This window comes from Capricornis sumatraensis, chromosome 3, assembly GCF_032405125.1.
Source record: "Capricornis sumatraensis isolate serow.1 chromosome 3, serow.2, whole genome shotgun sequence".
In the NCBI taxonomy this organism is placed as follows: domain Eukaryota; kingdom Metazoa; phylum Chordata; class Mammalia; order Artiodactyla; family Bovidae; genus Capricornis; species Capricornis sumatraensis.
The window spans coordinates 16,375,581-16,389,590 of record NC_091071.1 but is presented as its reverse complement, the minus strand read 5'-3'; the positions used below and the strand labels follow the sequence as shown (position 1 = coordinate 16,389,590).

General features: G+C 46.2%; 1 protein-coding gene across 3 annotated transcripts in view; it reads right to left on the bottom strand.

Moving 5' to 3' along the window:
* XPO6 (exportin 6) overlaps positions 1 to 11,089 on the bottom strand; it is a 107,231-nt gene extending 96,142 nt beyond the window's left edge. For all 3 annotated transcript variants that reach the window (XM_068967327.1, XM_068967328.1, XM_068967329.1), the window contains exon 1: positions 10,913 to 11,089. In XM_068967327.1, the coding sequence (XP_068823428.1) occupies positions 10,913 to 10,915 (3 nt within the window). In that variant the 5' untranslated portion in view covers positions 10,916 to 11,089. The remainder of the gene's footprint in view (positions 1 to 10,912) is intronic.
* Between the last annotated feature and the right edge of the window lie 2,921 nt (positions 11,090 to 14,010).

Sequence of the window (14,010 nt, the reverse complement as noted above, 5' to 3'; positions counted from 1 at the left end):
ACATGGAATAAACTGCACAGAACCACACATATACACGCAAATGCAGGTTACAAATGGTAAAAAGGGAATTAAGTCTATAGTCTAGTCAATAACTGACATGTACTAATGTCAATTTCCTGGTTTTGATATTGCACACAGCTATGTAAAATGTCACCATTGGGGGGAATCTGGGTGAAGGGTACAATGGAAAGCCTTGTACTCGTTTTGCAACTTTCTCTGAGTATATACATATTGCAAAAAATATACTTTCTTAAATGCAAATGATAATAAAATTATTTTTATTGTAAACAAGCATGACCCCAAAAAATCAGCATGATCACTTTTTTAATAAAAGTACTTATTTTAGGCATCTATTCTCATCTTATAGACAGACAGAAACAAAGATATGTGGACTATTAATCATAGTTCAGGGTACGAGGAGTTAGAGGATTTCTTTTTTTGCCATGTTCTTTATACCTTTTGATACTGCTTGATTTTGAATGAGCATACATAATTTTTATAAAAATTACCCAGTTGTTACTCTAAAAATAAAAAAAACTTATCCCAAGTCTGATTATTAGCCAATTTAAAAACCAATGCGGGCTTCCCAGGTGGTGGGGCTACTGGTAAAGAAGCCACCTGCCAATGAAAGAGACATAAGAAAGAAACACAGGTTTGATCCCTGAATCGGGAAGATCCCCTGGAGGAGGGCATGGCAACCCACACCAGTATTGCCTGCATATCCTCACAAGGCAGAGAGAAAGAAAAACCAATGATTCCCCTCTATCTTAACTGCATTTAACTCATAAAATACCTTTAGCTTTCCAGGGAGTCTGAGACCAAAGACCTTTTTCATTATAACCTTCATATAAAAGAGCACCAGACTGCTCTGATAAATGAACTACTGCATATGCTAAGCCTAACTGGCTTAACTGAACTGAAACACATAAAGTCAAAGAACCTTCCTTTATGTTGCTCTGTAACGTGCTCCAGCTACCACGTCACCCTCAGGAGTCACATTTTCTCTATTCTATCACATCAGAGAATAAGCAGAAATCTCTTTTCTCTCATTCGTTATCATCAAACTTTTACCATATTGCCCTTTCTATTATAAGAGGTAAATTATGCAAGTTTTAAGGTTATTGTCACTATATGTACTACTTTTCCTGGGACAACATACCCACTTGGGCTACATTTCAAGTAAATATGCCTATGTAAAAGTGCACAGGCTTAAGAAGAAAACTAGTGCTACAGAAAGAACATGGGCTGTGAGTTTAGAATTTGGCGTCTACACCCCATCTCTATCAACTTGCTATGTAACTTTGGACAAGCTGCGTACTTACATTACCCTCCCTGAGCCTCAGGGTCCTCATCTTCCTCAACTGTAAAATGGGAACAAACAATCATACTTACCTTGCAGAACACCTGTAAGAGACAAATGAGGTCCTGAGTACACGAGGGCCCTAAACGAAGCTAGCACGGAGTGTAATCGTGAAACACACTCAGCCATTTTTCTCCCTCTAACCCCCAGCTTCTTTCCCTTCCCATCAGCCTCTCACCATCTCTCTGCCTTGTGGGTTTCCTCAGTCACTATCCACGGCCCTCACCTCACCTCACCCCACCCCCACTCATCCCCCAGCAGTTCTCCCAGTTTTGGAGGCCTCCCAGGAAGTGTACCATCTACACAGCATTTGTTCTGACAACTCCTCTTGCTCACCTGCTCCTCATCTCTACCTGCCCGAAAAATTACCTGAGCTTGCTGGCTACATGGCTTTTGGAAAAATTATACTCATACTCTATTTCAATCTTACTACACTCTTTGAATGCTGCTACTATCAACTACTAACCTCAAGGGCCTACAATGACCTTCTGGGATTTGCTGTTTTTACACCTCTTTTTTTTCTTTTGTTTTGCGGGGGGGAGTGGCTCCACCACACAGCTTGTGGGATCTCAGCTAGCTCCCCAGCCAGGGGTTGAACCCGAGCCTGCAGCAGCAAAAGCAGAGTCCTAATCACTGGACCGCCAGGGAAGGCCCATCACACCTGACTTCTTCAATTACCTAAATATCTGCTGAATGCTTACTGGGCACTGGAAATGTAAAGAGTGAGACTCATTCTGCTATGGAATCATAAAGAGAAGGAATCAATCCTCCCCACCCCCAGGCTTGGAGGGGGAGGAAGGGAGAGAAAGCTAGGGAAAGGATGGAGGAAGTTCCCATTTTGCTCTTCAAACTTATGAATTATTTGACACTTACTACGAGAATATAATCTTGTAATTCTCGTATAATAAAAACAAATAAATCAAAATAATAGAAGTAAAAAAAAACTAACTATAATCAAAGATGATAAATGTTAAACTAGTGGCTGGAAAGCCTCAAGGGGGCCACGGTCATGGCAGGTAAGGTCTCAAAAAGAAGGAAAGATGTTCAAGCAGAGGGAACAGCTCTGAACAAGGGCAGAGACGCATCGAAGTGTGCTCGGTGTTCCGGGGATGACAGCTGGCTCGCAGAGGCTATAGAACAAGACACAATTTGAGAAGCCTTTAAAAGATACTCTGAACAAACCACTATAAGCATTTAATAAATCATCTTCATCCTTACCGAGAGGACTAAAAGTAAGAGAAATTGTGAAAATCTAGGGCCAATGTGCTTTCCACTACTCTCTTGTGATAAAACTTGGTCTTTGACAACACTGGGGACCCTCCGCTCAGAACACTTTGGGGTCAAGGGACATGACCACGTCTGAGGTCCATGAGGTAGCTCTGGCAGGAACATGGAAAGAAGATGGATTGGTGGAGGAAGAATCTGGAAGCTGTCAAGACACCAACTACGAAAGCAAGAGATGACAGTAGCCTCACCAAGGCAGAGGGAATAGAGGGTAAGGCTGAGGTCAGACATAAGTTAGCTACAGCATCAACAAGTCCATAAATGGGGGACTGAAGGCAAAGAGAAATTTAAAGATGACTCAGCTTTATCACTGGAGTATCCGGTGAACAAGATCACTAAGAGAATTAGGGTATAGGGGAGGAGGCGCTAACCTAAATGGAAGACGATGGGTTTGGTTAACACACATTTTTTTTTTTTTGACACATTTAATTTGATGTCTACAGGACACTCCAGTGGACGTCCAAGGCAAGAGAGGGTGACTGAGTTCTCACTGGTTCACAGGTCATAGCTGAAGTCATAAGAAGATCAAGGGAGACTGAAACAAGAGTTATATCATGGGAACCAAGAAAAAGTGTTTTGGGGCAGGGAGTGGGGAAGGGCGGGCGGGAGGCCGGAAGGGACCAGTGGTTGCCAATAGCCAAAAGAGGGCATAAAGACTGAAAAGAGGCTATTTATGTATTCACGGTACTACACCAACTGAGAATCTGTGGATTTAGGTATACTCAGGGCTCTGGGAAGCAACCCCCATGGATACCAAGGGATGACTGTACACTGAATTCAGCACACAGTGGTCACTGGTGGTCTTAGAAAGTAGTGACGACAAATCAGTCTGCAATGGGTTGCAGAACAAACCACTGGTGGAGAGAAAAAGGGAGGAGGAAAAAGAAGCAATAAGTAACAGCTACACATTCAAGAATTCTGTCCCTCCTCACCCCAGCCTGTGCGGTTACATCTCCCTTGTAACTGCACAGGACACGTTGACAACCCAACCACCTACAATCGTCACAATCCTTGTCCTGTCCAAAGACAATCACCTTCATCTCGACAGAGCAGTGACTCTGTATCTACAGACAGAGCCAAATTCCTTATTTTATCAGTCCATGGCCTATCTCCTGTCATCTTCCTATCAGTTCACCTGCCATCTCTTTCATCTCTACCAAATCCAATCACCAATTAATTACAATTTCCCACCATTCCCAATCGCCAGTTTAGAGGCTTCCAAAATCAGCTTGAGTTCCTCCCTTTTCTTCGTCCCTTGCATCTAGAGTCCATCCGTTATAAGTGCTGACTCTCTTGGTCAAGTTTTCCTCTCCACTCCTAACTCCAAATCCAAAGACAAGCCTTTGTCATGTCCACACAGGTGTTCTATCTGGTTTCCTACACCAATCTAACCTACACACAGCAGATGAATCAATGTTCCTTCAAGGAAAAAAATAACCAAAAAATGAAGCCAAACTCCCTAGGGTAGGGCTGGAGGCCCTCCATTATCCAGCTTTTCACTGCTTTTAAAGCTTTCTAATTGCTGCTTCACAAAAATCTCCACCACTGCCAAACTAGTCTATTATAGACGCTATCTTAACACTACACGTTCAGTTATACCCTTCTCTTCTGAAGTGCCCTGTCTCTCCAAGTTCTATTCACTCTCCTTCTCTAAAAACCTTGAACACACAAGACTGCCACAGCATTCCTAACTACAACATAACTGTCTAGGATGTCCCTCATAGCTCAGTCAGCAAAGAATCTGCCTGCAATGCAGGAGACCCAGATTTGATTCCCAGGTCAGGAAGAGCCCCTGGAGAAGGAAATGGCAACCTACTTCAGTATTCTTGCCTGGAGAATCCCATGGACAGAAGAGCCTGGCAGGCTACAGTCCATAGGGTCACAGAGGCAGACACGACTTAGCGCATAAACCACCACCACCACTACAGCAGGAATTGTTCTATGCTCCTGGGATACATCAGTGAACAGAGCAAAGCCATAGGAAGTTAATATTTTGGCAGAAAGAAGTAACAAAAAATAGACCTCATAAATAACATTAAGTTTGTAAAATGTTTAAAAGTGTATATGCTACAAAAAGAAGTGGAATGGGAGTTCTGAGATGGGATCACAGTTTTCAATAAGGACCAGCCTCACTGGGAAGATTACTCTTGAGAAGGCTTGAAGAAGTTCACACTGCTCCTATAGCTATCTAGGGGAAAGTACAGCCCAAGGAGAGACAACAGATGGAGGCAGGCACACATCTGGAGCTTCTCAAGGACAGCAAGAAGGCCAGGGTAGTTGAACAGTGAGCCAAGCAGGGAAGAGCAGGAGATGGGTTCAGAGAGTAATCACAGCCAGAATATGGAGGGCAGAGTAGGCCACGGAGGCGCACCACGGCCTGCACTCTAAGTGAGCTGAGAAGCCAAGGAAACAGAAAAAAGATATTAGGTGCCTTCGATTTTTCAAAGGACCACTGAGGCTACTGTGTTAAAACAGTCTATAAAGGCACAAGGTCAGAAGCTAAGAGAACAGTTAAGAGACAACTGCAATAATGCAGGCAAGAGATGCTCAAGGCCTAAACTAGAGAGACAGCAGTAGAGGGAACAAGAAGTGAAAATCCTGGCTACATTTCAAAGGTAGAAAACAATCAGCCTTCCTGATACAGACCAGATGTGGGACAGAAGAGAAAGAAAGGTCAAGGATGACTCCAAGTTTTTGGCACAAGCAATTAAACGGATGGAGCTGCCCCCAACTGAGACAGAGACACCCTGTGGGTGCAAAGGAATTAAGGCAAAGATCCGGAGCGGAGTTTTAGACAGGTTACATTTGCCATGCCTGACAAACAAGCCTGCATGTCAAGTATGCAGCTGTGTATGTGAGAAAGGCAACTGGGGAGACAGGTCCGGCCTGGGAGCTCACTGGACCCAAGGCTTAGAGCACTCCACCTGTTAAAAGATCGTGGGATGAAGAAGAAATATCCAGATGGGGGAACCAAAAGCACATTTTAGCATCCTGGAGGCCAGGTGAAGAAAAACTTAACAGAGAAGGGAGTACTCAACGTGTCCAGTGCTACCAACAGACCGAGTAAGATGAGGACTAACCTCCATGTTCAACAACTGTGGGGCGGAACCTGGACAAGTGAGCTTGAGAGAGACTGGAAGGAAGGTGAGGAATTAAAGACCACTCTTTCCTGGAGTTCTGCTGAAGAGGAACAAGGAAATAGAGCAGCAGCTGGCCAGGAAGGTAGCAGTAAAGGTATTCACGATGAGAAAAAATAGCATGTTTGTGTACTGTGTCCATATGGGCACACAGAGCCCCTACTAAGCCCGTGCACCACAGCTACTGGGCCCTACAAAGTCCAGCACTCAACAGATGTTAATTCCTTCCTTCACTTCCACCCTTATTTTCTGTTATTTTTATTGATCTATATCTAATCTTTGTAACTATCTGCAAATTTTCAATTAGAAGGCCCTTTCTGTCCTTGTCTAACTCTTCTGAATCCTTCACGACTCAAATATGTCTCCTGGGAACTCTTCGCTGGCCACTCTGCTCCACTAACCTCCCTCGGGTGTGCTACCTCTGTACCAGAGAATTATTCTGCTGTGCGTTAGTCAGTCAGTCCCGCCCAGCTCTTTGCAACCCCATGGACTACAGGCAAGACTATTGGAGTGGGTTGCCATTCCCTTCTCCAGGGCATCTTACCTACCCAGGGATCCAACCCAGGTCTCCTGCATTACAGGCAGATTCTCCACCATCTGAGCCACCAAGGAAGCCCTATTCTTCTACTATGCTAAATCTTATCACACAGCTTCTCGTAATTACCAGAATATATGTCCCATTTCCTCACTCAACTGACTCTCAGAGGTCAGGGGCAATATAACCCTTCCTGGGGTAAAAGTGTAGCAGTTGAGAGCACTGATTCTTGAACCAGACTGCCAGGCTCTGAATGCCAGTTCTATCACTTGGTTGCACCGTGACCTTGAGAAGCTGCCTAACCATTCTGGGCCTTGAACGTTCTCATCTATAAAATGGGAAATAAAAATAGTCTCTGCCTCCTGGCATTGTTTGAAAGGCTCAGATAGTAAAGTATCTGCCTGCACTGCAGGAGACCTGGGTTTGATCCCTGGGTCAGGAAGGTCACTGGGGAAGGGAATAGCTACTCTGGCTTCCCTAGTGACTCAGATGGAAAGAATCCACCTGCAATGCAGGAGACCTGGGTTCAATCCCTGGGTTGGAAAGATCCTCTGGAGCAGGGAACTGCTACCCACTCCAATATTCTGGCCTGGAGAACTTCATGGACCTCCAGAGAAGCCTGGCAGGCTGCACTCCATGGGGTCACAAAGAGTTGGACATGACTGAGCGACTTTCACTTTCTTTCTTTCATAGAGACTCTTTCATGATGATAATGTATCCACAGATCCTAGGATTTTAAGCTTGATGCAGGAAGTCAATAAACAGAGGAATAAACTGAGGCACTACAAAGCTCTGGCCTGTTGTACAGAATAACTTCTCGACACCACGTTAATAGTGTTTTGGGGATCTGTTTAGCAGGTTATTTTATCATTTGAACCATACCATCTCCTAATTTTTTCAGAAGATGTTCAAGTCATTTCTGGATAGTTAACCTATCTCCCAGAAAACCTCTGTGCCATGACTGCCACAGAGAACCTGAGTACCGCTGAACCTTACCCTGTGGTCTCCCTCCACCCACCACAGCTTCTTCACGCCTCCAGTCCTACAGTGCACAATGCAATACAGTTGCTAAACTAATGCAAGGCACACCAAGTGAGGAGCCAATTTTAAGGTCTGATTTTCCCTCCATTACAGGGACTGTTCACCAAAGAGGACATTCAAAAATGAGAAGGCTTAGTAACCAAAGCAATCTTCCAGGCAACTAAAAAAAAAAAAAACCCCACTAATTTAAGCAAGGGTTCAGTTTTGCACAAAATTTCCATAATAAGCAAATTTGACATTAAGTAAGAACTTTTCAGAGAAGTGGTGGGAACCTCTGAGATGTTACATCACTTGAGAACTCATGAGAATTCAACCCAAAATGATTTCATCAAAGGTAGTTACAGTCTCACTGTTCCAGGTATTCCATCCTGAACCTACAAATCTTTCATTAATTCTAAATTTGCAAGTCAAAACTCGTCTTCCTAGAGGGAGACTTTAAAGGAAATTCCCATGGTCCCTTGCCCACATCACTATCTCAGAACCAAATAAACTATAGCTGGATGACATTCCCAACCATCTTCCGTGTGAGGCAGCATCTGGCCTTAAGCAGCAGAGGCTTTGGAGAAGGGCAGCCTGGGTCCAAATGCCAGCTCCACCTCTTGTTAAACAGGTATCCTACACCAGCTGTGTTCACCTCCTCCTCTAGTAATGATGGCAATATGGTAACCAACCTAGCAGGACTGGTGTGCGTAACTGATACTGAATGACTGAAAGGAAACAAATAAATGAAACACAGCTAGTTTAGTGTAGATACTTAATCAATGGTAGTTCTATCATATTACACCATTTTCATCTTATAAGGGAACTGAAATTTTAAAAAGATATTACAAAGGCCCCAACTTATTTGCCAACTCTTTCAAGGCTCTTTAAAGCAAAAATGTTAAGTCAGTACGAAATGGAAAAAGAGTTTCTGGAACAAATAAAGAACTGTGATCCCTCCCCTCAAATGAGACACAAACCAGGCAACAGCTTCCTTGCAGTTGGGGGCAAGGCCTGCCCCAGCCACACCCCTGAACCTGGGACATCTAAGGAGACAAACCCCTGGGATCAGTGCTGCAAAGAGGACATGATTTGACAGTCCTATTGGCCTTACATCCGCTGTGGTCACCCACTGTGTGCTAAAATAAGTGAGGGGAAGGTTACAAAACTTGACTCACAAGTTATCCTAGAAAAAAATTGTAAATGGTGATGATGAAGTCAACGACTTCACAATTAATTGCTCAAAGGTGGTTATTTTCATAACGGTCTCCTGACTCTTAATTAAAATGAAACCTGAATACACAGGTGCTTGGCCAGCTAAGTTGATAAACAGTAAAATTCTGCCCAAAAGCAATTCTGTGCTAAAGCAATGTTGTCAGCTACCTGAGAGAAGGTACCTGTCTGTCTTGTTTATCTGACATTTGCTAGGGCCTCGCATACAGTGGCTACTTAAATTCATTAAAAGATGTGTACATCCGTGTTCATATCAGCATTTTTCACAATAGCCAAAAGGTGGAAGACACCCAAGTGTCCATCAACAGATGAACGGATAAACAAAACGTGGGCTTCACACACAATGAAATATTATTCAGTCTTAAAAAGGAAGGAAATCCTGACAGATGCTACAACACAGATGAACCTTGCAGACATTATTATGCTCAGTGAAATAAGCCTGTCACAAAAAAACAAAACTGTATGACTCCATTTATATGAAGGCTTACACAGTAGTTAAATTCAGAGACAAGTAGAAGAGTGGTCACTAGGGGACAGAGAAGAAAGGAATGGGAGTTTTTGTTTAATGGGTATAGTTTCAGTCTTACAAGATGAAACTAATTCTGGGGATGGACACACTATGAATGTACTTAATGTGACTGAACTGTACCCTTAAGGATGGTTAAAATGGGGCTTCCCTGGTGGCTCAGTGGTAAAGGATCCACCTGCCCATGCAGGAGACACTGGTTCCATCCCTGGTCCGGGAAGACCCCACATGCTACAGAGCAACTAAACCCGTGCATGTAAGATAAAGAAAAAAAAAAAAGGTTAAAATGGTAAATTTCATGTTACCTATATTTTACCACCATTTTTTTTTAATTCATTGGAAGAATCAGTGAAGGACCACTGAATACTCCTTTCATCATTCACTCAGTGTTACACCTCATACCTTTGTTCATTAGAGAATTCCTGTCTCCACATTCTACAGCTGAGGACCCTGGGACTCAAAAAGCTTAACTGATCTGCCACTATCCATCCTACCTACACCTGGTACAGGCAACACTATACAGTGCTGCCTGGCATTAACGGTGCATTTTATCTGACTGGTTATAAGCACTATGAAGACACGGGCTACAGCCTAGGTCTCCTCTCTCTGCCCCAGACCTAACACATCACCCACAGGACACTCCAACGTTCAGAAAACCACACTGGCCTGAAGAGCTATTATCACAGACGATGTCATGGCCTCCTTTTCTCTACTAAACCCCTAACGTGACAGAGATAAAATGGGCACCCTATAACTGGAGACAAACACAGCTCAAACACAGACTTGACGATCAACCACCTTCCATGGGCTTACTATGTACCAAGAGCCAGAGAAGATAAAAATTCTGACAATTTCACCTTTGAGGAAACTGAGTTCACCGCAATGGACGACTACGGCTCAGAAATAATCACTCCAACAAGACAAATGCTTAAAAACAGATGTGCACAAATCTCAGGAAGTACTGAGAGTGCCTTTGGGCCTGGAAAATGTGGAATGTTATCCTCAGAAGAGGTGGCTTCTGAACCAGATCTGGAAAGATGAAGCGATCTCCAGGCACTCCAGGGCAAAGGTCAGGGCATGTAGTAGAAAGACAGGCAGAGTGAGTGTCAACAGAGTACAGTTCCTGACTTTGCTATCATCTAGGTAAGTGGCCTTTGCAAACCACAAACCCTCTCAGCTGCCCTGTATATAAGCTTCTACCAAGATGGCAACCCACTCCAGTACTGTTGCCTGGAGAATCTCATGGATAGAGGAACCTGACGGGCTGCACTCCATGGAGTCGCAAAAAGTCGGACACGACTGAGCCGGCTAAACCAAGATCCACCCCAGCTCTGTCAAGTGTGTTCTATTAGGAGCTCTGAAATCAAACTAGGTTCAAACCTCGCCACTGTCACTTAAGAGTGACTCTGAGCTGGATATTTAGTTGCTCTGTGCCTCAGTCTCCCTACTTCAGAACACAGGGCTGGTGTACTAATTAAATAACACAAGTCAATCACTTAGCACAGAATTGTTAGCTACTGTCGTGATGAGCTACAATGTACGAGAGGCAAACAACAGATGCAAGAGTAGTGTCTGCTCCGCGTCCAGGTCCCTCCCAGTCCTGAACCATCCCTGGGGCGGGAGGCGGGGTGGAGGGGGGGTTTGGGGGGGGGATGGGAGCTCAGAGCCCGGCTGCAAACCCTGCACGCATGTGTCACTGCCGGACTCGGCACGCGCCTCTCCCCGCCCCAGGGAGAAGCGATGGCTCAGCAGTCCCGGGCCCGCTCCCACCGCTCCGACTTGGCACCCGGGAAGGAAGGGGCTCCGACCCCACTTACCATGCTGGCCGGGGGAGGGGGCGGCTCAGGTGAGCTGGCTCTCGGGCTTCGGACACGTCCGGCTTGCACAGTTCAGGTCATGGTCCCGCAGGCTCGGGAAGTCCCCCGCCCATGCAAAGACAACCGCTTCCCCACCCCCGAGCCTCGCGGGGACCCTCTAAAAAGAGTGCGGCCCCCCGGCCCGCCTCATCGGGGACCCCCGGAACAATTCATCCAGACCCACCCACCCCTCCCCAGAGAAACTGAAAAAAGCAGGAAATGGGGCTCGGAGGGCTGACGAGGAGGGCAGCGGCTCGGGGCCCCCCGCCCGGGCCCGACCCCCGAGGGGAGGCTCCGGGCCCAGGCAGGGGCTCCCCGGCCCCCGCGTTCAGAAACGGCGGCGGGCCCGGCCCGGAGGCTGAAGGGGCGGAGGCTGAAGGGGCCTGGGCGGCGCAGTCCGAGCGGCCGACTCAGGGGAAAGGCCCGGGAGCCCACGCTATCCTTGCCGCCTCAGCCCACACAGCCGCTGCCGCCGCCCCCAGAAGCATCCCTGCGCGCGCCCGCCCCGGAGCTGCCCGCTCGCGCCGCGCGGCCGCCCCCAACCAACAGCCCCAACGCGCCGGAAGTGGCGAGCGCTCGGCGCGGCCCCACGGCGCGGCCGCCCGGCTGCGGCGCTGGAACCGGACCAATCCGGAATCGAGCGGGCGGGGGCTGGGGGGCGCGGGGCGGGGCCGCACCTGACGGCTCCCTCTGGGCCCGGCCCCGCCCCACGCCCGCCGCCCTCCGCCGGTCCACGAGGGCAAGCGGCCATGTTGGTAAAGGGAACTGGCCCTGCCATCTTGGTAAAGGGGCGGTTTCTCTTTCATTTCCTGAGCTCATTCATTCCACCCATCTTGAAAAGCACCTTCTATTTGCCCAGCACCCGGCTAGAAGTCGGTGGCACGCAGCCTCTTCCCTTGTGGAATTTACATCCATTCAGCCCATAGACATTTTAGCTGCTGTGGACCAGGCTCAGCTGTGGATGCCAGGACTAGTACAGTAAAGAAGATCAATGTAGTCCCTGCACTCAAGGAGGCAGATAAGCAGCAAGTAGCAACCAAGTGAATAAATTAATTGTAAGAAACGAGGAGTGTTGTGAGTGTTATGAACGAACGAACGCACAGGGGCCCCAGATAAAACATGGAAGGGAGGGATGGAAATGTAAACAAGCCTGAGGATAAAGTCAGTAGCCGCCAACGTGATCAAAGTTAAGGAACAGCAACTGCAGAGATTCTAACTAGGCAAAGACGTGGTAGGTTCTGGTTCCTGTTTCTATCCTCCAACCCACTTTACTTGTGAAAGAAGTGAGTTTAAGAAATAGAAGCAAGAAACAATGCCCAGCAGCAGAGGTGCTGCTAGTCATGGGCTGAACCAAATCTGTGTTCAGTTCAGTTCAGTTCAGTTCAGTCGCTCAGTCGTATCCGACTCTTTGCGACCCCTTGAATCGCAGCACGCCAGGCCTCCCTGTCCATCACCAACTCCTGGAGTTCACTCAGACTCACGTCCATGGAGTCAGTGATGCCATCCAGCCATCTCATCCTCTGGCGTCCCCTTCTCCTCCTGCCCCCAATCCCTCCCAGCATCAGAGTCTTTTCCAATGAGTCAACTCCACATGAGATGGCCAAAGTATTGGAGTTTCAGCTTTAGCATCATTCCTTCCAAAGAAATCCCAGGGTTGATCTCCTTCACAATGGACTGGTTGGATCTCCTTGCAGTCCTAGGGACTCTCAAGAGTCTTCTCCAACACCACACTTCAAAAGCATCAATTCTTCAGTGCTCAGCCCTCTTCACAGTCCAACTCTCACATCCACACATGACCACAGGAAAAACCATAGCCTTGACTAGATGGACCTTAGTCGGCAAAGTAATGTCTCTGCTTTTGAATATGCTATCTAGGTTGGTCATAACTTTCCTTCCAAGGAGTAAGCGTCTTTTAATTTCATGGCTGCAATCACCATCTGCAGTGATTTTGGAGCTCTCAAAAATAAAGTCTGACACTGTTTCCATTGTTTCCCCATCTATTTCCCATGAAGTGATGGGGCCAGATGCCATGATCTTAGTTTTCTGAATGTTGAGCTTTAAGCCAACTTTTTCACTCTCCACTTTCACTTTCATCAAGAGGCTTTTTAGGTCCTCTTCGCTTTCTGCCATAAGGGTGGTGTCATCTGCATATCTGAGGTTATTGATATTTCTCCCGGCAATCTTGATTCCAGCTTGTGTTTCTTCCAGTCCAGTGTTTCTCATGATGTACTCTGCATAGAAGTTAAATAAGCAGGGTGACAATATATAGCCTTGACGTACTCCTTTTCCTATTTGAAACCAGTCTGTTGTTCCATGTCCAGTTCTAACTGTTGCTTCCTGACCTGCATACAGATTTCTCAAGAGGCAGGTCAGGTGGTCTGGTATTCCCATCTCTTTCAGAATTTTCTGCAGTTTATTGTGGAAATCTGTGTAGTGGCCTTCAAATTCCAGCATGAATCAGAATCACCTGGAGGGCCTGTTAAAACACTGATTGTCCTTCCCCATTCCCAGAGCTTCTAATCAGTAGAAGCTCATAAATTACATTTCTAAAAAGTTCCTGGGTGATACTAATGCTCCAGGTCCAGGGATCACCCTTGGGGGACTGCTGACATAACTCATGGCCACAGAAAGCAATGGCTCTCATTTATTCTTTCATTAAATATTTATTATTGCCCACTAAGTGACAACCACTGTTCTGAGGATTCAGTGCTGATAAAACAGACACACTTGGGCTTTTATGGAATAGAGAGATGAATTATTTTAAAAGTATTACCAAAGGAGTCATCACTTATAATTGCAATAAGAGCATTGAAGAAAAATACAAACCATTTGAGGGTTAACAGCCAAGGGATCTAAGCTAATCTTGGGGGTTTGGATGGGGAGGCTGTCAGGAAGTGACATTTATTTACCCGTGGCTTGAATGACATGTTGTAGTTAGCTAGGCAAAGTGAGGGGAAAGAATCTCCAACTGTATGTACAAGAGAAGCCATCTCAGAAGATAAACAGATGAATCAGGATGGATGCCAAGTGGCCTGCCCTGTCTTGGCTCAGTGTAGTGA